Consider the following 24,398-nt stretch of genomic DNA (forward strand, 5'->3'; position numbering starts at 1 on the left):
ATATATTGATACACTCTTAGCCTACATTTTCGAAAGCGTTGGAGGAACCAGCTTGTTCATTAGGGCAGAGTCTGATTTTGATTTGTACTTTTTTGGGGGGGGGGTCTCCTGCTCTGTGAATTTTCCCTACAGTATGCCTTTAAAGCTCAGGTTGGGACTTAATTTCAAGTCGTGTGTTTTCTCATTTAGGTGGTCTTACTTTTTTGTTGTTATGTAATTACAACCATGAAGAGATTCAAGTCAAGCTGTTGATATGTAAAAACTTTTTACATATCACTGTCCTCATTCTACAAACAATGTGTTTTATCCTGGTCTCTCTTTATAAGCATAACTCTTCTCTGCATATTTTGGCAAAATAGAGATCTTTGATACAGAGATAAATTACTGGGACAATAATAATAACATTTAATGATAGGGGCTCTCCTTTCAATTACAGTATTTGTATCCCATTATTCTACTCCAGTTAGGGCTAATGAGTTTGCTACTGCATTCTGTGCTATTCCCTCAGGGAGTATTATGCTTATGAAGGGGCTAAACAACCAAATACCTTTGATCTTTTAAATACACCAGTTGGCAATATATGTTTTTTGCTATCCTAGGAAGATCTGCTCTCTCTTTCAGGGTGAATATGTCTGCAAAAAGTAATAATTTATTGGAATATGCATGTGGATAAAATAGACTGGAATAAAGTCCGCTGGTACTGTGATTATACAGGATATGGACATCATATATCATTATGTACCCAAACATGTATTTGAAGTCTGAGCATGTGATTCTTGGTTTCACAAATCACAAGAAAGAGGATGGCAATATTTTCTATTTGATAAATCTACATTTTATTTTAGCTCAATATTACATAAAAAGTTCAGTAACTTTCAATATTAACAGCTTAATAGGAACAAGGCACTGTTCCATCTTTGTGCTAATGACGCTAATTTCCTCCTATTTAAACAGAAAGGCTGCTTAAAGCAATCAAACTTTCCAACAGATAAAATGTTTTTGATTGAGAACGTGAATATCCTTGCCATTTAATACTGTATCTTTGTAGCCTACTATTTGATTATAAAATACATACGGTACCTATATAAGATACAGAATCCATGGAACTGGTCGGAGAAAGCACTCACCACTCTTATGTATCTCGATCTCGATGGTATGCTCTGTGGGCCGGAGCAGTTGTTTTTCTTCCTGCCACAGATAAGTCCAATAGAAATGCAGAGATTGGTACATTCAGGCCAATCAAATACGAGAATTTAGTAGGTTCGATGACGGCCTCGCTTGTCCGTAAGCAACGTTTGACCTGCAAGTGGGTGGGATTTGTATGACTGGTGTCTCAACTGACCACTCGCTACAGTGTATACAGAGTAGCTAGCGAATAACAATACTAGACACGCCCATAACATATGCAGCAGTGATGCAACCAAAACACTATCAGTAGCTAACCATTCTCAAAGTGTTGGCTAAAGGAAGACGCTTGTTTATCTTCATGTAAACACATTCCGACTGTCGATGTGTGTGAGTTCAATGACGCTTTGTTTATATAGCTAGACTGATTCGCAGAAGGTAACCTCAGTGTCGGCTAGCTAGCCTACTAGCGAGTTTTGCCATGTCACAAATTCCGATACAGAGGATATTTCCTGTGGCTTTAACGTTAAACAGAACATGATGTATGCATGCATGTACGATGTATGCATTTGCCTTCTGTAGAATTACCCAGTTTATTTTATTTTCGATCCAAACTGACGACAAAGTGTTTGGAGGGGAAGTCGGCCTCTGCTTAGCTATTGCCTCTTCGGTGATTGCGAACTCAACGTCCAGTAGCCTAGTCGCAGCGTAATGGATTCTTCAGTAACTTCACCCAGTGCCTGCAAACAGATCTTGTGCTTACAAAATGTGCAGCATCGATTGATTGCTTTCGGTGCCTTGCTGTAAATATTAGCGTTCATGGCTCTATGATCCCACCACTTTACGCTCAGCTAGATTCGATAGAATCGCTACTTAATGAGATTCCCTATATGTTTTATCTCGGCCTGTTTTTCGTGAACGTCTTGATCCTTTACTATGTTTTTTTGATGGAATACATAGTCCTGAACGTTGGCATAGTCTTCCTGCCGGAGGATATGGACCAGGCATTGGTGGATTTGGGCGTCCTGTCTGACCCCGGCTCAGTTCCTTATGATACCGACACAGAATTTGACGTTTTCGAGGGATACCTGGACTAAGCAACAATGAGGAGCAGAACATTGTTTAACGTGATTACACAGAAACAGACTTCTTTTGGTAATTCGAAACGCTGTGCCATACATCGATCAGTTATGAAGGGCAATAGGTTTATATGGACAGACTGGCGGAAATGTGAGATGTCCTCCCAGTACAATTGGTCGCGCATTAAAAAGTAAGTTTAACATATGAGCCGCACTGCAGTCACACGTGTCTTTCATAAGGCCTGTGTTTATTTTCTGCCGCTACATGAAATACGAATGTAGCAATGCGTTGTTGCATGTACAAATAGGTTTTGTTAGTGAGTTGATGTACATAGGCTTACTATTAATAACAGCCCTGCAAGCTACAGTATTGCACTGCCATTTCGATTATAGCCTGCACTATACAGTGAGCCTTGCCATTTATTTTATTATTTAACTCTGGTAATTTGGCCTATGCGTACGGTGGACATAATTACTATCTGGACAAGGTTCCGAATACACATAAGGTAGTCACTTCTACTTGTGCATGTTATGGAAAATACATTACTCTTTCCGAGGTTTATCCCCAGTTTAAGTGCACATCTTCAACTTGAGTTAAAAAGTTGTTAATGAACTGCTCTGGCCATGTGAAACATTTTTACTTAGTATGTGCTTCTGCTCGACAGGTTTTCCAGGATCAAATCTGGTGGATATCCAAAGACTGGCTGGGCTTCCATTTTATAAGGTTGCGTTGGAAACTAATGAACTAATGGGAAAGTCTGACAGACCAATACTCCTCAAGTCATCTGTCAGTCATAAACAAATCATTAGAACGATCGGCTATATGTATATTTTATGTTTTTGGACTATTATATTGAATTATACACAAACACAGGAGATAGAAAATAATGATTTAGTTTTGAGTGACAAATGTATTATTAATAACTTGAGTTTGTACGATTTATGTAAAGAGTGCATTATTATGCAGTTTGTTGGGTTATACACAGGGAATTTGGCAGTTTCATGTAAAACTGCTTGAGTGAAATTTACTGTTCCTCTTAAAATGGAGCTTGGATATGCAGCACGCAGGTTTCCTCAGTGTACACATTGTTTATGTTGTCTTTCTGCATTTTGAACAATAAGCAATCTCACCAGCAAAATCCATCAAAACCAGTTTTTTCCTTCAAATTAATTTATAGTAATAGTTCATCAGTTGTTTGTTTCAAATAACTGATGGAACGAGGGATGCATCATTTACTGCGCATTGAAAAGTCTCTTGACTTTCTTTCATTGTAGATCCGTATTCTATGATGAGGAACATTTAATTGCTTGCATCTCTCCAAGGTTAGATTTTAGTTTGCTTCTCCGGAAATTAGCTGTGAGCTTCTTTGTATGAAGCAAATTGTATGAAGAACACACCCTGAGATTTCTTCCTGCTCCCTGCTGACATCTTACAGATATAAACACGCTGCAAGACTAAGCTTTTAGCACAAAATTAAAAAGGGTATCTATCACCTATTGCAATAAAGCTTGAAATGTATGTGGGCATGCAGCATACCGTTTCAAAGAGATGCCTTGAAATTGTAACACAGAAACGCACACAGATGCATACACGGTGAAATAGACTTCTGTATCTTTGTGGAAATGAACAATGGACTATTCCATGGTTTCTAACGAAGGGCTTTGACAGTTCTGCTCCAGAATGCATTGCAAAAAAATCAACATGTATAAGTATTTAAATTGAATGTGTGTGTTTGGTTTTCTGTTGTTGAGACAATGTACATCATACGGTTGCCTCCAGAATTATTGGCACCCTTAATAAATGGGGGGAAAAGACTGCATATCATAAACACCATGGATAATCTATATCTATATTTTATGCTCAAACATATGGGAACACTTGTATTTCAATACATTTACTTGTGTTACAAATCTCATTTTCTTCTGAAAACCATAGGTGCCTAAATTATTTCCACCCCTAAAAATTATTGTAGATAAAATCAAACAAAGTTAAATTGCCAATACAATTTTACTTTAATTTTGTTCATCTCAGTCTAAAGGAACAATGCTGTGTCATTCTATCACTTCATGTTTCAATGCAAAACAATGCAAAATTGACCGTCACAAGTTGAGAGTGGGTACAATAAAAAACATAAATGGTTAAACATACAAATTAGCACTGTAAGGGCAATAAAAGAAAGGTTTAAAACATATGGAATGGTTGTAAACTTGCCAAGAAGAGGATGCAAATGCATATTATCCCCACGGACAGTAAGGAACATGGTGAGGGAGGCCATAAGTAACCAAAATATCGCAGTTGAAGAATTGCAGAGATTAGACTTTTTATTTTATTTATTTTTTTAAGGCACCTCCATACCAGCAAACTCTTTGGAAGGGTTGCATGAAGACAGCTATTTCTGAGCACAATAAACAAAACCAAGCATCAGTATTAAATTGAATGTTTTGCCCATGCACACTATTAACATGTTTGGTGGCAAAATGGAATGCATACAAGGAGAAGCACCGCATACCTACTGTCAAATATGCCAGTGGGTCATGGATGTTTTGGAGATGTTTTGCTGCCACTGGTCCAGAGGCACTACTTAAGATCAAAGGATATCAATGATTCTGAAAGGTTCTACAGGGAAGAATGGTAAAAAAATAAATCCAAATGTGTTCTCTAACCTTATCACAAATTATAGGAAAAGACTCTGACTCTCAGAGGCTGTCATCTTTGCCAGGGATGTTTGTACAATGTATTAAACCAGGGGTGCCAATAATTGTGGAACCTGTTTTGTGGGGCAAAACTCAACACTCAAAAATGTAAGACTGGTTGATTCTATTGAATCATTAATAAAGCGCACTACTTGATGTTGAAAAATAAATCTCATGTCAATAGCTTCTTTTTTTTTGTGCATATTTATCAATGGTGCCAATAATTCTGGAGTCCACTGTATATGGTGGAATGAGGGATTCATTCTTCTTATTCAGTCTGATGCAGTCAGGTGGGATGCAGTCAGATCATGCACATCTGATGTTATTTTCAGTCACCCTTATTGGGCAAAACTTGTTAGTCTTTTTAGCTACATTAAATAAGACATAATTTATGCGCTATATGTGACAGACAGCGAACTGCTGCTAAATGTACTGTATAATATGTGTACAAGATTGCTGATTGCTGAAATAGTTGCTCTTCGAAGTTCTTTGTCCTGTTGTTCAGTCACAGAAACAATGTTCCTGCTATTCAGAGGAAGTGTTTCAAAAGTTAAGTCCAGGTTTATGAACTGATTAAGAATGCCACAATGATCCACAAGGAAGACTTATTATGTTTACTCTGTGATGCCAGCAATTGGCGAGATTTATAATGAGTGTTACTCAAAATATGCATATACACTCTGGACAGAACACTACCAATTCCTAACCTATATTTCAGCTACTGACCCTGTGGACCAGCCTGACTTTTTAGGACCTGAAATGAAGAATCATTTGCATTGCAGGAATGGAAGTGATAGTTACCATCTGTTCCAATGCTAGTGGGTGAAATAAATATGCATTTTTACTGTGTGTATGGGTATTATTTATACATACATACACACCTCTCATTGTATGATTGTAGCTACATGTGGTTGCAACGAAACCAGCATACACCACGGTTTCCCAGGACCTACGTTGCAAAACCCTGCCTTATTTAATGGTTTTGGCACTTTCCACTCCTAGAGAAGACATCAGCAAAATGCACCGAGTAAACATGTAAACCTTATGCCATGAAGTTTTAACTTTCGTATTCCTTCGTATTTTCAAAGTTAATAGTTATTCTGAATACATACCATAATAATAGTTGTTATTATTATTTGTATTCCTTTGCGATGGAATATCGCTGATAAAAACTACGTGGTCGTGAAAAGCAGAAATCAAGTAATCCTGATTATCTGCATTAGCCTACAGTTTGAAATTAAAGAAATAATTCATTTGTATAGAATATTTTACATTCGTAGATATAAAAGTACATTCCAAAACAGAATACGCGTTTGTTTGTAAGTGGCTTCATATGAACGCCACACCTGCAGTGTATCTGATGCGACAGTCTATGACGTGTTGTAACGGTTCCATTCTCCAAATGGTGCAGCAGTTGCCTTGATTCCAGCTTGATTCTGACGAGTTGTGACTCGGACATATTTAAATGCAACACACAGCTTTTTATTCTAGTAACCGTAATAGATGGGTCAAATTATTTCTGAAGAAACAAATATTTTACATTTATACAAATTCATACCCACAGCACTCGTGAAATGAAGCAGGTAAGACTGATCTTATTATAAATTATTACGAATTTTCTGAATTGATGTTTCCTTTTTGGTTGACTTAATCACTGCGGTTTAAAGGCATTAGATGATACTGAGGATGTATCGCTGGATTTCGGAGCAGAGGAGGAAGAACGAGCGCTAAGGACGGCCAAAATAAGGTTAATGTGAAATGTATTCCTTATTTGATTCAACAGGGGTGGGCATATTCAATGCAGCGCGTTGTAAATTAGCTTCAGCGATGAATTACTTTAAAAGATACTGTGGAAATGCATGGTGAATTAAACATATATTTTAAAATGCATTCTCATGCAAACATGTTACAAAGCGTTTATGTAATTGTAATTATTCTATAAATAAAGCCATCTAGATGAAACAATGCCCACGTTTATTCCACACTCAACATCTTACTGCAGGCATGTTTCCATTTACATATTTGTATTTTCTCTTCCATAGACACCCCATGGCTACGTTTTTCCACTTATTTTTTCGAGTCAGTGCCATTGTTACTTACCTGTTCTGTGACTGGTTCAGCAAGAGTTTCGTCGCCTGTTTCGTCATGATCATCACCCTTCTCTCCTGTGACTTCTGGTCTGTAAAGGTAAATCATATTTAGGCCAACACTCAAATTAAGAATATTTGTCATGATAACACATAAAATAGATCTTCAAATTCAAGTTTGCTAACGAAGGTATTGTAAAGAACGATATATGTGACTAAAAACACCTAAATAATTCCATTAACATTTGCAACAAATGCTGCTTTTCAAATGTATAGACAACCGTATGTGGACGTAATTTCGGGGAAAAGGGCTCAACATTAGGCATGTCATTTGGTTCGGTTTCTGAGGCTTCAAACGTGCTCCCAATTACTCACAATTATTATCACAAAGTTGTGAGAACATACAAGAAACACATATGGAATATACAGAAAATATAAAATAATGTTTTTTAAACTGGCTTATATAATTCTTACTCACTAGTTTAACATAAGACACTTCACAATCCTTTCTAATATATATATATATATATATATATATATATATATATATATATATATATATATATATATATATATATATATATATTATTATTATTATTATTATTATTACTCAGTGACCGCTTTATGAAGTAGACCTGTACACCATCTTGTGTGTAATGCCTTTAAGAGACATATTACAGACAGGTTTGTATCTAAATTTAGAATATTTTATTTCTAGCTGTTGGCAACTTTTACAACTTTTATAAAGTCACTTAGCCAACATAGTGGGAAAATAATTTCTAATAGCATCCAGCTTATAGCTATTTGATTTTAGTTTCATTTTATAACTACGAATGAAGAGCCTTTTTAAAAATAAGTAAGGCAAGTAACCATTCCAATAAATGCTTCTGTGATTTCTGGGTATTTTGGCTTTAATTTAAAAACATTTTCATATTCTGAAGGAATACCATATTCTGTATACCCATCTAAATCTATGATGTACTATGTTCCATAATATACTGAATCAATCTAAACTGAGCCTTTTGCAAGTTTTCATAATGTCGAAGTAGAAATAATGTTTTTTGACAAGGTTCAAAACAGGCACATTTCAATTCTTGGTTGTTAATGTGTTATCATGCCACAGCTTTGATTTTAAATGTGCCTGCTAAACCCTGAGATTCTTCTGTAATTTCATCCCCACTGGTTCAGAGCCTGCCAAATGTACACATTTACTTTGTACATTTCTTGAACTTAGGTATGTGTTTAACAATAATATTTTCTCCAAGGGCCTGCAATCAGTTTTATAATTTTATACTACATATCTAAACATTATTTCACTAAAGACAGCTTACTGGCTATAATAAAACCTTTCTTCTCCTCACATGAGTTAAGATTTATCATCTCCAATGCCTGTGAATTTGGAACGTTCAATTTACAAACTTTGCACAGGCATGCTCATATACAGTGCCTGCTGCTGGTTCAGGAGAGTGAAAGCAATCCGTGGTTCTAAAACGCATGCCAGCCAGCTTCTTCTTTTCACACTGCAGCCACAACCTGGGCAGAGGAGACCATTCATACACATGTGCAGAGATGGCAAGCCATGAGCACATGGATGGCCAGCAGGAGTAGTTTGAACAGTGAACAATGCTCTATCCCCACTAACTGTATCCCTATCATATCCTTGAGTGCCCCAAAGCCACTTATGCAATGTCCCGTGGGGCTGCTGGCCACAGCCGGCACTGGCAGGGGTTGCTTTTTTTTTTTTTTTTTTTTGATCCCAGAACCCAGACCTTGGTCAGAAGTTAAATCTGACAGCCATTCCCATGGCCTATTTGGTTTAAACATCGTAATGCCCTCTAAATCTCGCTAAATAATTAAAAGTCCCAACATCCCTTGCTAATCAGCTCTTCACATACTTCATCATACTGCCATAATCATGTAGGTTACCATAATGACAGCAAATCTTTACTAGAGTCTGAAACTTGCTGCCATGGTATTAAACCCAAGCACATAAAGTGACAGTGGAAGTAAATTTTGGTTCTAGGATGAAATTTCCCAACTGCACACTGAAAGTACAGTAATGCTCTCTTTGGGTACAAAGGAGTATGTTTTCCAAGCAAAAAAGGTAGAAATGAATTACATATGGGCACAATAATTATAATCGGGTACAACTGTATGTACCTATAGGGTACCGCCCCAGTGACAAGTATTTGTTCCTTTTCGTACTTTTATTTCGGAGAATGTAGAAGCCATCTGTGAACCTTACTATAAGCACCATACTGGCCTCTTAGAAAGTTCAGGGTGCTTTCCACAGGAATGTAATAAATATGTAATGAACTGGTTATCTCTTCCTTTGTGTCCTGAAGAATGTGACTGGGAGACTACTGGTGGGCCTTCGCTGGTGGAATCAAATTGATGAAGATGGAAAGAGTCATTGGGTGTTTGAAGCCAAGAAGGTGAGTGAATTTAACTGGCATGCTTTTCAGAGAGTTGAAGGACCAGATTCTGAATGAATGCTCATTACGTAACAGATCAGGACAGTGATGTTGGCCCTTTGACCCAGGTCTAGCATATAAATAGATTAGTGTTACAACTCAATAACCCCACTGCGCGATTATATTTTTACTGTTTACATATGTAGGTGAGAGATCAGATTCAAACTTAAAGCAGTGTATTACACTTTAAAGTTTCAGTTCACGTTTCAGTTGTGATCTTGTGAAATTCGCTTTGCAAGTACTGTAAAATGATAGCATTGACACAGGCTTCTAATAAGAAGATCATAAATAGTAAAAGTCAGCCTGCCTTTCAGTTCAGCTGAGTCAATTTAATTAAAGGTTGGAGTTGAGTAAATTGTTGGTGTTTGGTGGCCTTGTCTTCGCAGCCATCTCTGCAGAACAAGACTACAGCAACTGAGGCAGAGGCTAGGATCTTCTGGCTTGGGCTTATCATCTGCCCTCTCATCTGGACTGGCTTCTTCTTCAGCACACTTTTCTCTCTCAAGCTGAAGTGGCTGGTAATGCTGAGCATGAAAAAGCACTCCACTCTTTATTATTCAAATCATTCATCACATAACAATTGGATTTTATGCATCTCATTCACATTTTTAGCTCTGTCCTAAAATGGCAATCCATAATGCAGGAATAAATGCAAGTTATTCACCTGTTTCTGACACTCTCGCTTTGCAGGCCCTGGTCATAGCTGGCATATCCCTCCAAGCTGCAAACCTTTATGGTTACATCCGTTGCAAGGTTGGGGGAGAGGAGGGTGTTCCCAGCTCTGCTTCCTCCCTCCTTGGACAGCAGTTTCTCCAGAGGGTGAGCAGAGCATTGTAGCCCTTCAAACAATTTGCACACAACTCTAATATATAAACCATATCCAGTGCATAAATAAACATCCTACCAATGCATATGCTTACCATCACAGACTAGATACTGTGGCTTTAAATCCCCAGTCTCATCATCCAATCTGTGTTCTTTTTTCCTGTGGGCAGATTAGAGATGGATGGATAAACAAATGGAGATAATTATTTTAACATAATTTTCTGTCTGACTGAAAAACAAACACCGCATACCAGGAAATTGTATGAGGTATAAAGTATACACTTTAGACCACTTTATTAGTTATTCAACTTTTTTAACTTATTGGTCTTCTGCTGCTGGAGCCCATCCACTTCATGGTTTGACGCATTGTGTGTTCAGAGATGCTCTTCTGCATCCACTGTTTTAATACGCGGTTATTTGAGTTACTGTTGTCTTCCTGTCAGCTTTTTGCACCATTCTCTGTAAACTTTAGAGACTGTTGTGCATGAATCCCAGGAGATCAGCAGTTTCTGAGATACTCAAAGCACCCTAGATTACATCTGTTCCTCATTCTGATGTTTGGTCTGAATAACAACTGAACCTCTTGATCATATCTGCTTGCTTTTATGCATTGAGTTGCTGCCAAATGATTGGCTGATTAGATATTTGCATTAATGAGCTGGTGTACAGGAGTACCTAATAAAGTGGTGTAACTGAGTGTAATTTCCATTTCAGAATTAAAGCAGTAATTAATCCTTAATTTGTCTTTTCTTTTCAGCCGGATATCATTTTTGGCATGCTATAAAAGAAGGTTATCAGTTGAAGTCTGTGCAGTGTGTCAGTGTGTAGGTATGGTAAGGGTACAATTTATGAACCTTATGATTTGCAGGAAAGGGGTGTGTTTTCTGAGAATAATTTAATCTCCCATACTGAAGGAGGTTTAGTTAACCTAAAGAATGGCTTTGCCAAAGACATAGTCTCTAATTATTTAAAACAGGAAGGCCGTAAGCAGTTAAATCATCAAATCAGGTTTCCTGCCATTTTAGTAGTTATAGGCAGAGTTGTACATTTCTGGGAAAATTTCCCCTTTTGAGGAGATTTAGGGAATTATGCTGTTAATATTTTTCATAATCCATTTGTATGTTTTTTTAATTTTTTAATTTATTTATGTATTGGACCTATTAGAAGAGTTAGGCAGAAAACTATTGGTTCTAAGATATGTCAAAAAACATGACTTTGGTTTAAGACAATGTGAGCGCATTTATTTGTATGTTTTATTTTTCAAATGCAGTTCAACAAAAAGCATATTAAATAAGCAAAAATATATAGGGTTCTTCCTCAGTTGAGCCACTGTGTCGCACAAATAGTAGCCTGTGTCACCTGTCTGTGTTTGCCATTCCACCTACGTGCCCTCAGTGGAGAGCCGTGGCTTCTGTGAAACAGCAGAAGCCGTAATACGTGTGTAATCATAAAAGCATCACAACTGAAATAACATTTTCATAGGTTGGCCAGCTTATCACCAGTTACTTTCAAATCTTGGCTTTCATGATTTGTATGCCTCAATGTCAAATTTAGTTCAAAAATATAGTTTCAAGTGTTTAAACGTTAGCTGATGACGAGTTAGCATCGTTTAGAGGCTAGCTAGCTTGTCACCATTCTTCAGACACAAACAACCACATCAGCAGCATTTGTGGCAACATGTTACTATATTTGCTTTCATGGTATGTATGTCAAGAGTAAATGCTCAGAGTAAACATATAGTTTTAAAGGGTTTATACATAAGATGACATGGTACAGTCCCTTAGAGTTTCCTTAGCCCATTATTGGTAGTCTCACCCTCTCATAACTGTCGTCTTGTGACAAAACTTTGAGGCCGTTTGGTGACATTCAAAATGAACAGGACACAAGTCCCTTGATATCTGGAGTAGAGAGATAACTTTCGTATTGTTAGAAAGCATTCACTTTCAAGCAGAACTCCAAGTAGTACTTGGATACTCAAGTCTCCAAGGAATGATCCATCCGGCCCGCCGAGGGAGAAAAATAAATTGATTTAATTTGGCAGTTTGTAAACGAGAGTCCAGGCAAGCAGGTACAACAAGGGTAATCCAGAGAGTGGTCGTGGTCATAGGCAAAAGCTTGAAAACAAACAGGCATTCCAAAACAGGCATTCCGATAAAAACCGAAAACCAAAAGCACTAACCGAGAAAACCATAGGGAGTCCAAAAACAGCAGTTCGGGGTAGAACAGCAGAAGGATAATCCAAAAAACAGTTGAGATCAAAATTGGTCAAAACATGGGCGATCAGCCAGACATAACCGCTGGAGAGTATGACAAAAGCTCTGTTCTGTTTAATCTGAAAAATAGGGCAAAATATATGTTTATATATGTAAATACGGTGCAGCCCATAAGTATTTGGACAGTGGTACTATTACTGTTATTTTGAGCTCTGTACTCCAGCACATTGGATTTGCAATGAAACAATGAATATGAGATTAAAATGCCATGCTTTTAATTTGAGGGTATTTACATCCATATTGGATGATGATGTTCCAAACAATAAGCAACATGATAAGCATATTGTATGGTGTATGTATTGCTTGTATAAGAGAGCTTTCAGTATCTCGTCTTGATTCTAGGCTTTTGCTTGCCTTTTGAGTCTGGTATTGTCATTTGTCAATAGGATCTCTTATACCTGCACTAAGGAAGCAATTGAATGCACCTGATTAACCAGAAACACCTGGCAAGCCATTTGTCCCAAACATTATGGCTCCTTGAAATAAGGAGAGTACTGTATGTATAGGTGCTGTCATTTCTACATGGTGAAACCAAAATGTATAAGAATACCCTTTAATAAAGGCTGAGGCCAGGGTTAACTCCAGAGTTTGGTTTAAGAGGAACCTCTTCTAAAATAGAATGATACTGATAGAAGTCCCTGTACATTTACTTTGTTCCCTATGTACAAGAGGGCTAGCTATTATTGTATAATAATATACTCACTACAAACTGTGCTACATTCATGTGAAAATAACTGTGGCCTTATGAAAACTAGCTTCCATAACTGAAACTAGACGAGCTGCCTCGCTCTCAATATTCATACATACCCATGAATAATTTAGAGGGACATCAGGCTTATTCAAATTATTTCGCCATGTGCTACTTCAGTGTAGCTGTTCCATTATAGGCGTTTGGCAGGATGTTTGGAATAGATGAAGGACGATTATATACAGTACATCCAGCACAAGGACCTGTGATACATTGAGTAGGAGTTACAAGCCCTCTACAGCAGAGAAGAGATATGCCAGAGGCCTGGGTAGGAGGAATTTACATACACTAGGTCAGCACAGAAAACTAGGATCTGACTCATACCTAATGCAAACCAGGAGAAAACATGCAAAACAAAACAAAAACTGCAGGCACTGGTACCTTCCTATGTATCATTTCTTGAGTCAATGATGTGTATGGCATCATTACGGCATCTAAACCTTTATTTAATTTATTTGGTTTATCATTTCTTATTTGCAAAGAAAAATAATTACTCGCCATCTATGAAAATGCATTCCTACACACTGTTTGCCATTACAATCTTATGATTTAAAACCCAGTGAGAAACTCATTTGTAAACAGATCGCATGAGCAGAACATAAGGGACTTACTGAGAGCTCAGCACTGCTGTAAACACCAAATGAGACACACAACTGCAGGAACGCCAACACAGCAAGGAGGGAGTGCATTTCATTACCATAGGGGGATATAAAATATAATATGCTGTACGTTTGGTATCATGTTAAGTTTCATAATCATATTTCCATCATCAAGAAATAATCATGGCGAGTACTTGCCTTTGATGGTATAACTGTTTATTTTGGGGTGCTGTTGCTTGCCAGTTTTCCCAGCATTTGATACAGGCTATTATCTGTTGCCATGTTTTCATGAGACACCAGGGGACAGCATTTCCCAATAAAACATCTCATCGCCACATCAGGACTCGCTTTTCAACAGGAACTCGTAGGTGTGTCGACTGCTCTTTGACAGGAAGCCAAGCTGAAGCCAAGTCCTGTCAACAATATACCAACAGCTGTACGAGGTCAAAATATGCATTAGTGAGCTGAAAACAGAGGTGCATTTTTGGATGTAATATTTGTAGGCAAAGTCCACCAATCTGTTTTATGAAATGGGAATCAAGCGGGTTGCCAGCTGTGCAGTTGGAAGTCTGAAATACACTACTATACACTGTAGCTTTGTATTTGAGAGGGAATTCTGTGGCTCTTCTGTAGTACAGGAAGAGCATTGACAGAGCCAGCCTGATTGAGCATTCCCCTTAGTACTGCAGATGGTAAAGCATAAAATCCTCTGCTCAAAAGCAGAATGTGAGATTCACTGGAAGAGGAACAATTTAACAGTCATGACAAGGCTAAAAATAGATCGTTCACATTTAAGAAAAGTGTAAGAATTCAGTCATGGAACAAAACCCAAGGAGTGTGTCAATCATTCATCTACAATCCCATTCAATGTTTGACCTAAAAAGGAATAAATGGTAAATTAACTATATTTATATAGCATTTCACAATTAATGCCTCTCATTCCCCCACTCTCACATACATGCTCCATGCAAGGCACCAACAAGCTCATCAGGAGCAATTAGACATTAGGTGTCTTGCTCAGGGATACCTCAGCACACCCAGGGTAGAGGACTGAACCAGCAACTCTGCCAGATGACTGCTCTTACCTCTTGAGCTAACGTCGCCCTTGTAGATTGGATCAACAGGCAGAAATTACCATGACAGGTGAATCTGTGAGTAAATCAATATTATGCAAACCTAAAGTGACTGTAAAGGTAAATCGGTAAATGGATTCAGACTACATTGTATGGGGTTACTTACATTGCATTGTAAGTGTCAGCGAATTGATTGAAATCACATACCAAATTACATATATTAGTCAATATTTCCATCTATTCCTATGTGGGGATTTCAATGTTTTACCGTGCTCTGAACTATTGGGTCAGAGTCCTTCAGGACATCAAGAGGGACTTGACCTAATGGCTGATAAATGTTTTAGTCTCATTGCACATCTCCCATTATTTAATGAGGTTTGTAGATAGAGATTTTGTATAGAGAGATTTATAGGATGAGCTATGTGGTGCTGTAGTCGTATAGTGGGTAACACTATCACCTCACAACAACACCTTTGGTTCAAATACCAACTGGGGCCTTTCTGTGTGGAGTTTGTGTATTTTGCTATTTTCTAGCTCTTAATGCCTCTGCCAACCATATCACTCTCACAGATTCTCTCCTTCTCCAATACAATGTGCTGTACTTGTGGGTGGTACATTTTGGGAGGAGTTAAGGAGGGAGATCAGTTATGGTTATTTCAACTATTTCCAGATGCTGTACAGTCACTTTAAGTTCTTGTGAAAAATCAGTTTGAAGCCATTTGAATGTGCTCTAATACCTGCTTAAATGAGAGTGGAGACTCACATCTGGTAATTCCATTGGTTCTCTGAAAAAAATGAGAATTTAAATTGGTGAAACTATCTAAAGCTTAGATACTAAAGGAAAGACATTACTCTTCTCCACAAGGCCATCTAAAAGCATGTGCATGCCTTTGGAATGACAGAATTTGCCCCTTGCAACCAGATGTTTAGGTGCTCAGATCTGAAGAGTACTGCAAGGAGGATTTCAGGGAGTGCAGTTATGGTGAAGCTGATGATAGAGGTTTTCTCCACTTATTTATTTGGTAGGGCATGTAATGAAATGTGACCTGTACTGGATTAATCCAGTTATGTGAAACATAACATAACTCATCAACTGTATAGTAGCCTAATACTGAACATGTTTTCTGTTTGTACTGCTGCTGGTTGAGGGATGGATATTTGACCAATTATATTATTGAAATATATGAATTGTCAAATCACAGATACATAGCTACAGATGCTATTCCTATATCATCCAACCAACTCTGTTGCATTTCTACTCATAGAACATTTAATTAGACTTTCAAGTACAAAATGTATTACACAGATTTCAATTTTAATCTTTCTACCACCACCCCTTTTTTCAGAGGTAAACTTTATTTTTAATTATAAAGACAGACATTGACAGGATATAGAGTGACATTTTTTCAATAATAGCAATAATCATCATTATTATAATTCATAATGTCAATGATATCTTGTAATGACAGCAAGTTGAGCAGAGATATCTACTGGTTGTGTGTATGTGTGTTTGTGTGCATGAGTATGTGTGTGATGCATGAGACATATAATAAAATACATATGTAAGTGTCAAATTCAGGGGTGTCTCGGTGGCGCAGCCTGTGGAGCACTGACCGCATGCTCATTGCGAGCCGCGACGTCGGCGGTTTGAATCCGACCGTCTGGCGTTTGTCGCATGTCTTCCCCTCTCTCTCGCTCCCATTCTTCCTGTCTCTCTATACTGTATGCTGTCCAGTGGGGCTGGGGAGGGCCTAGAAGGTATCTTTAAAAAAAATTTAAAAAAAGTGTCAAATTCAGCAGTTTGGCATTTGATGGGGGTGGACAGTTTTTCCTCTAAGATGTAGTCCATCAGTAGGGTATTCTATTGTGCAAAATAAATGGTGATTTACAGTTTGTGGGAATTTGGCGACAGTTAAAACTGAGAAGTGTTCTACTGGTTTCCTTAGTTAAATTTATTGTATATAAACCTAGTAAACAGAATGATGTGGGATGGAGCAGACCAAGAGGAGTGATATTTTGTCAGTGATTTCTCATCAGAATTGTTTTATGGGTGTGCAGTGCCAGATGGCATAAAGGCACTTATCCAGAGTGTTTAGTGTGCATTTTAAACAGATTTCTGAATCCAATTTTAAACATTTTTTGCTCATATTTTGCTTTTGCATGTTTTTAGTTTTTAGTCATACAGAAGATATTCTTGCAGATTTGGGTCCAGAAGTTGCCAATAGATACAGTAGGTCTTAATCCCATTTTATTGATGGCAGGGGTATTGTTGTGTCAGACTTGCATATTATTCTGTAACTTTATTCACAGGATCTTTTTTGGGAGAGACGATGTTAATCATATTTGACAAATATGGAAGAATCTACATTGTCTGTTATGATTTCAGTAGTTTGAGTGTAGGATTTACATTTTACATTTTAGTCATTTGGCAGACGCTTTTAATCCAAAGCGACTTACAAGTGCATAGGTTCTACCACAAGTCAAAGCATCACATCCAGAACTAGAAAAATACACCTGGACTGCTGTTCTAAACATATAGTCGTCATCATAAGTGCAATTTTTTTTTTTTTTTTTTTTTTTTTTTTTTTTGGGGGGGGGGGGGGGGTTAGACAGGGATAGGGGTATCAGAAGGGGGGGGCGGGGTAAATCAGGAGGGGGGACTAAGGTAGAGTTTGAACAGGTGTGTTTTGAGTCTGCGTCGAAATAGGGGGAGGGATTCTGCTGTCCTGACAGTGGTAGGCAAGTCATTCCACCACTGAGGAACCAGAACGGAAAACAGGCGTGAACGTGCAGCTCGACCGCCAGGTGCCCGTAGAGAGGGAATCGTAAGGCGACCAGAGCTGGCAGACCGGAGTGGTCTAGCTGGGGAGTAGGGAGTGATCAGGGATTGTATGTAATGTGGGGCAGTCCCCTTAGCAGCCTGAAATGCCAACACTAGGGCCTTGAATCGGATGCGTGCGGCAATAGGAAGCCAGTGGAGGCCAATGAGAAGCGGGGTGACATGAGCCGACCTGGGCTGACTGGTGATCAAGCGGGCTGCAGCATTCTGGACCAGCTGGAGGGGCTTGATGGCGCACGCTGGGAGACCGGCTAGGAGGGAGTTGCAGTAATCCAGGCGGGAAATGACGAGCGCCTGGACTAGGAGCTGGGTGGCTTTCTCCGTCAGGAGATGACGGATGCGGCGTATATTAAACAGAAAGAACCTGCAGGTTCTGGCAGTGGAGGATACTTGTGGAGCCAGGGAGAGGCAGTTATCAAGAGTCACCCCAAGATTCTTTGCCGTACGGGAGGAGGAAACTACAAAGTCCTCCACAGTCAGTGAGAGGTCGATTGACGGAGAGGACTTAGCAGGGATGTAGAGAAGCTCAGTTTTGGCAAGGTTGAGCTTCAGGTGATGGGAAGTCATCCATGCAGAGATATCAGCCAAGCAGGCAGAGATCTGTGTGGTGATTTGGGTGTCAGGGGGGAAGGAAATGAAGAGTTGGGTGTCATCAGCGTAGGAGTGATAAGAGAAGCCGTGGGAAGAGATAACAGAACCAAGAGACATGGTGTATAGCGAGAAGAGGAGAGGCCCAAGAACCGAGCCCTGCGGGACTCCAGTTCGTAGGGGTTGAGGGTCGGAGAGTGCGCCCCTCCAAGTCACCTGGTAGGAGCGACCAGAGAGGTAGGAGGAAAACCAAGCGAGTGCAGAACCTGTGACACCCATCCCAGCCAGCGATGAGAGCAGAATCTCATGGTTGACTGTATCGAAGGCGGCCGACAGGTCGAGGAAGATGAGGACAGAGGAGAGGGATTTTGCTTTAGCAGAGTGGAGTGCCTCAGTGACCGCGAGCAGGGCGGTTTCAGTGGAGTGGCCACTCTTGAAGCCAGACTGGTTGGGGTCATGGAGATTGTTGTGGAGAAGATAGGTGGACAGTTGGGAGCAGACCGCCCGTTCCAGGGTTTTAGCGAGAAAGGGAAGAAGAGAGACAGGCCGGTAGTTGTTCAGGGCAGAGGGATCGAGAGTAGGTTTTTTGAGGAGGGGAGTGACTCTGGCCCTCTTCAGGGAAGAGGGCATGGTGCCGGAAGAGAGGGAGGTGTTGATTAGAGAGGAGAGAAAAGGGAGAATGTCCTCAGATATAGATTCAACCTATTTACATAGATCAACAGTGAGTGACCTAGATACATTTGTCTGGCTATGGTATACCATCTTTCATGGAAACAAAGGACAGCTTTGAAATGTCTTTGTTTACAATGTTTTATCAGTTGCTGATTATGTGCAATTTTTTCTATTGGAAGTTGGATTAAGTGGAAGAGAATTTACAATATTTTAATTTGCATGTAATTCAGTGAATTGGCCCAGAAGAATTTAAAGCATAATTTTGAATGTAAAAAGTGCAGCCACTGAAGTATCATATTTCATGATGCCTATTTCAGGATGGATAGTGGACACAATAGGGGCCTAAGTGATTTAATTCAGCAAACTATAGATACGAGCACTTGTTTTTAAAATGTCTGAAAATGTATGACAGGCAACTATCATGAAAACTACATGCATAACTATACTAACACTCCACTGCAGGATTTACTCCTGATCTGCTCAGGAAGTAGGCTTCACTATATTTCCTGCCACTATTAAAGTATGCTTATTTTGGCAAAGTGTATGCTGTCTACATCTTTGTTCCCTTGCTTAAGCTTAAATGGTCTGCTCTTTGCCAATTTCCAGAGATTCACACAACATTGCACGATGCCCTGCTTTGCACTGTGACACCATAGGTTCACAGAGGGAAATGAAGGTCTTAACCTTTTAAAGGAATGTTAAAAAATCTAAATCATTCCTTAGGGTCTTTTGACCATCCTAACAGAGGTTTACTGTGTGGTCGACTTGTAGCCCTCCAATCAGCTGTCATGAGTCATGAGTTATGAGCAGACCTTTTGCTTTCATTTCAGCTAATATAAATGTACATTTACCTGAATTTAGGATCGCATAATCAGAAAAATCTGCAATTCTTCAGTCTGCTTAATTCATTTAATCAACCTTGCATCTCAGAGGACATAATTCAAAAAGTATCTGTATTTCAGCCTGTATTTCAGATGAAAAGTCTCGCCAATAAAAAGGTATTGTTTTGTTGGGCAGTGAAAATGGTAGATAGTTCATCCAGAGTGAACTGTCTCATTTGGATTTTTATTAACTCAATCAGCTGCAGTTTACAGAACAAACCTCTTGTGGAAATACACATCTTGGCTATTTAAACTAGATCTCTCAAAGGGTCAAATAGTCTCTGCCAAAACTTCAAATGGTTCACATTTTTTAAGAATGTGCTCAAGTTCACCAGGGTGCACAGCTCACACTAAAACCAGGAGACAGTAAGCTTAAGTTTGGAATGTGCACAGTAATAGACATTATGAAAAACAATGGAGCTATCTTAAATGTCTCTAATAAGTCCTACGCTTCCACTCAAGATATTAGACAGAATCAATTTGCCTCACCATACTGCTGATCAATAAGAGCCATACAAGCAAGCTTTCATTTACATTTTGGTCTCATGGCATGAGTGCCCTTTAATTGACAATATAACACATCAATTTGAACTATAATTAACAAGTCACATTCTTCAGTGACAAAGAATGTATTGCTTTCTTGCTAGTCTGTGACCTCTGTGTATACAGCAGTTGTCCAGCCAAAGTTGAAACTGCTAGAGACCAGACAGATGCTGAAAGTATGGTTTTCTCCCAGTGTGAAATGCTATCCCCCTCTAAAATGATCCTTACTGGTAGACTGCATCTCTGGACCCCTTCCTTGCATTGAAACAGAACTGATTTACATTTTTGCCATTGTTTTTTTCAGCTGCAAGAAAAAAGATTCTAACACATGAGGTCACACTTCCTCGGAGAGAAGATAAATCAAAACTGGAACCTATATTAGCACATCTTGGTAAATCTAGTCATTTTACCTGTTCCCTTCTGTACTCAAAATCTGTGCATTCTAAAATTATTAGTATTTTATTACATTCCCAATGTCCTGTTCTGGTTCTGGTTCTAGGATATTGGCAAAATAAAAAACTTTATTGGTATTTTGCTGATTCTCTACCTTAATAAGGACTCTTCACTTGAGTCAGATTAAGATTTGTACTATGTTACTACAGGTATACCAAAACAAATCAACAAGAAATGCAACTGAACTGAGGATTCAACATTTGACAGCATACATATTCCAGTTGCGCTAACTAATAACCACTTAACACAGCTTGAGGCCTACTTCATTAACAATTTCAGTAGAATACACTTTTCTCAAATAAGAAAGAAAAGGAGTTTAACTGAAGCATCCAGTGGATTGCATTAGGAATGATAGATGCATTTAATCATGGGCTTAGAGTCTAGAGGCAGGGTCACATCAGGCCATAGGAGGAGGTTTTTGACCTCCCTGGACAGCAGCAACAAGGGGAGAGGAGGCTAATAAAAATAGAATAAAACACTGAGGTGGAGTTTGGGATGTGGAGGGATTGCAGCTGACACAAAAGCAGAAGAGGTGGGTGGCTCTTTATACCTGAGGGAAAACCCAGTCCAGCAGGTTTAGAGTAATAGCCTGATAGATTATCTGAAGATATATTTCCCTAATCCACATTTTCTACAATAAAAATCTGTAAAACTGCATCATGATGCACATATTAATTCTACTGAAGACTAAATTGGAGTTTATGATATATGACTATAGTGAGACCTCATTGCTTTCTTTCTCCATCAAAATAATTGTAATAGGTTGGAGGTAGCAAACATTTATCAAACAGCTTCAACTCTCCCAGTTGCTATGTGTATTATTGTTTCCTGCAAAAAAGTAAAATCTTTTTAGCGAATGTATGAAATGTAAATACATTTAATGTTGAATAAAGTTTTTTTTCTCATTACATTATTAAAGTATTAAAGACAGAGTAGTGGAATTATAAGACCAAGATTTGCACATTTTTAAATAACATTGTACGGATGGTGCAGTGGGTAGCACTGTCACCTCACAGCAAGGAGGTCCTGGGTTGGAATCCCCGTCGGCCGGGGCCTCTCTGTGCGGAGTTTGCATGTTCTCCCCCTGTTTGCGTGGGTTTACTCCAGGTACTCCGGTTTCCTCCCACAGTCCAAAGGCATGCAGGTTAGGCTGATTGGAGAGTCTAAATTACCCATAGGTATGAGTGTGTGCGTGAATGGGGTGTGTGCCCTGCGATGGACTGGCGGCCTGTCCAGGGTGCATTCCTGCCTTTTGCCCAATGTATGCTGGGATAGGCTCCAGCCCCCCTGCTACCCTGTTCAGGATAAGCGGGTTTGGATAATGAATGAATGAATGAATTAATTTATTTATTTGATTTACACCCTGTCAAACCAACAACAATTGAATAATATTCTAATAAAAAGTGTTTGATACCAACTCTAAAATATCAACTAATGATTACATCACCACGAGAATGACCTTTGACCACCAAAATGTAGTCAGTTCATCCTTGAGTCAAAGTGGACGGTTGTGCCAAATTAGAAAAGATTCCCTGAAGGCATTCCTGAGATGTCGCATACACGAGAATGGGAGAGACAGATGGACGGACAACGGATGGACGACGAACGGACAACCTGAAACATAATGTCATGGCTGTTGCCGACAGAGGCATAAAAACAGCAGGTGCAGAGGAATACACCAAACTTGACCCATGTTCTAAAACTGCAGCATATACAAATGGTGTGGAATATAAAGGCCCATCTTTCATTGTCACCCCCATTTCCTCACATCCAACCCACTTCCTGCCATAGAGCCTGGAAGACGTCCAGCCTCTTGACACTAATCTCCGCTCTGTATTTTCTGTCAGGATCCTTTCCCCAGACTGTGGAACTAGGCTCAAGGAAAACTCTGATCACTGACAGATGCTGTAACTTACATTGATGCCAGTTAGTCGTCTATCATTGGAAGGGTGTGCAAGGAATTACTATTGATATTTTCAGACATGGGCAGGAAAGGTAGGCAGTGAGCAAGCAGGAGAACGGTAGTTGAGTTTGAAGACATTATTGTAGGTTAGAAAACTCATTGAAGCCCCCAGGGTTCTTTCCACTCCCTTGTGGGCTTCAGCCCTGCAAGTACTGCAAGGCAAAGCAGGCTATTCTTCCTGTAAGACTTCTGCCACACTAGACTTTGCCTCTAAGAAAAACATCAGGTTGTAGTAGCATGTTTGTTTCTACATCCAAATAGTATGCAAAAAAGCAGTGCCACGAAAATCTCTTGTGTGGTTCCCTAGCATGAATGGGCCATGTGTTTGAGATGTTACTACTCTTTCCATGATTTCAGAGCCTCGACTTCTTTCTATTGCCCATGGCTACAGAGGGTATAATATTTTAGAGATTTTTTCTTTTTGCAGGTACGTGGGTCAAATGTGAAAAAGTCACAAGGGCAGCTTTTCTGCATTAACTGTTAAGTCTCACAGCCCTCAACACTGTACTTCTTCATGAAAATGAAGACTCCCCCCTTAGGGTGTGGGACTTCTGGAATAATGCATTAGTAGCAATGCCTTAAAATCATGCTTGCTTTCATTGATTATTTAGGGAACTGAAATTTCACAAGTTTTGAATGGGACAGACTTACTTCCACATTTAATACAGTGCACTCCAACAGTATGGTAAGGGAAGGCCAAATGTTTGCTATATACTTAAGGCATTTGGATTTGAGATCAAAAGATTAACACAGACAGACAATCAGCTTATATTTCATGGTATTCGCCTGCGCAATATGTTATATTATATGTTTTAGGATTTCACAGAAACAGCTCATGTTGAGTCCCCCCATTTTCATATATATAAATGTAAGTTAATGGATGACTGACTAGCGTTGTTCAGGAGTTTCTTTTTGCATGGATTGTTCACACATAAAAGAACAGCGTGTGTCTAGTGTTGAGAATGAAGATAATGAATGAATGATAAATAATGAAGATCAGAGGACTAACCACTAATCTGTAAACTGAGAATTTACGATTTAAGAAGGATAGTACAGAACCAATGGTGGACTAAAGAAGACAACTGTGGTTGGTGTCAGACAAATCCTAAAAGCTGTCAATAATAACCCTAAAACAAAAGTCATGACATCACCAGCAATCTTCAGACGGTATGGGGTGAAACTCACAATTCACTATAAGCAGAAAACATTGAGAGAAAGATTATAAACCACTCATCAACAGCAAAAGTCAAAAGGCAAGAGACAAGCCGGAAAAGTTTTATGGACAGGTGAGATGAAAATAAACCATTAACAAAGTGAAGGACTGCTGAAGGTGCGGAGAAACGGAATGAACTCTCCATGATCCAAAACATAACACCTAATCTGTGAAATATGATAGTAATGTCATGGCTTGGGCATTTATGCTGCTTCTGGAACAGGCTTACTCTTCTTTACGGATGACGAAATGGAACATGGCAGTAGGAT

The 24,398-nt window shown here is 39.0% G+C and overlaps 2 protein-coding genes across 4 annotated transcripts; both read left to right on the forward strand.

Moving 5' to 3' along the window:
- The first annotated feature begins 1,412 nt into the window (after positions 1-1,412).
- dexi (Dexi homolog (mouse)) lies at positions 1,413-5,747 on the forward strand. Its single transcript, XM_061231535.1, has 2 exons — positions 1,413-2,395; positions 2,870-5,747. The coding sequence occupies exon 1, from the start codon at positions 1,953-1,955 to the stop codon at positions 2,220-2,222; it is 270 nt and encodes an 89-aa protein (XP_061087519.1). The 5' UTR covers positions 1,413-1,952; the 3' UTR covers positions 2,223-2,395; positions 2,870-5,747.
- Positions 5,748-6,341: 594 nt separating this feature from the next.
- On the forward strand, positions 6,342-21,030 carry LOC133122067 (Golgi apparatus membrane protein TVP23 homolog A-like). Of its 3 annotated transcripts, XM_061231750.1 has the most exons (8): positions 6,342-6,481; positions 6,566-6,645; positions 6,941-7,085; positions 9,331-9,420; positions 9,846-9,977; positions 10,150-10,278; positions 11,042-11,108; positions 20,805-21,030. In XM_061231750.1, the coding sequence occupies exons 1-7, from the start codon at positions 6,473-6,475 to the stop codon at positions 11,066-11,068; spliced, it is 612 nt and encodes a 203-aa protein (XP_061087734.1). In that variant the 5' UTR covers positions 6,342-6,472; the 3' UTR covers positions 11,069-11,108; positions 20,805-21,030. The 3 variants fall into 3 exon arrangements, with proteins under 3 accessions (XP_061087734.1, XP_061087735.1, XP_061087733.1); XM_061231751.1 differs by lacking the exon at positions 11,042-11,108; XM_061231749.1 differs by lacking the exon at positions 20,805-21,030 and having other exon boundaries at positions 11,042-13,141.
- The last annotated feature ends 3,368 nt before the right edge of the window (positions 21,031-24,398 follow it).

Source organism: Conger conger, chromosome 2 (genome assembly GCF_963514075.1).
Source record: "Conger conger chromosome 2, fConCon1.1, whole genome shotgun sequence".
Taxonomy (NCBI): domain Eukaryota; kingdom Metazoa; phylum Chordata; class Actinopteri; order Anguilliformes; family Congridae; genus Conger; species Conger conger.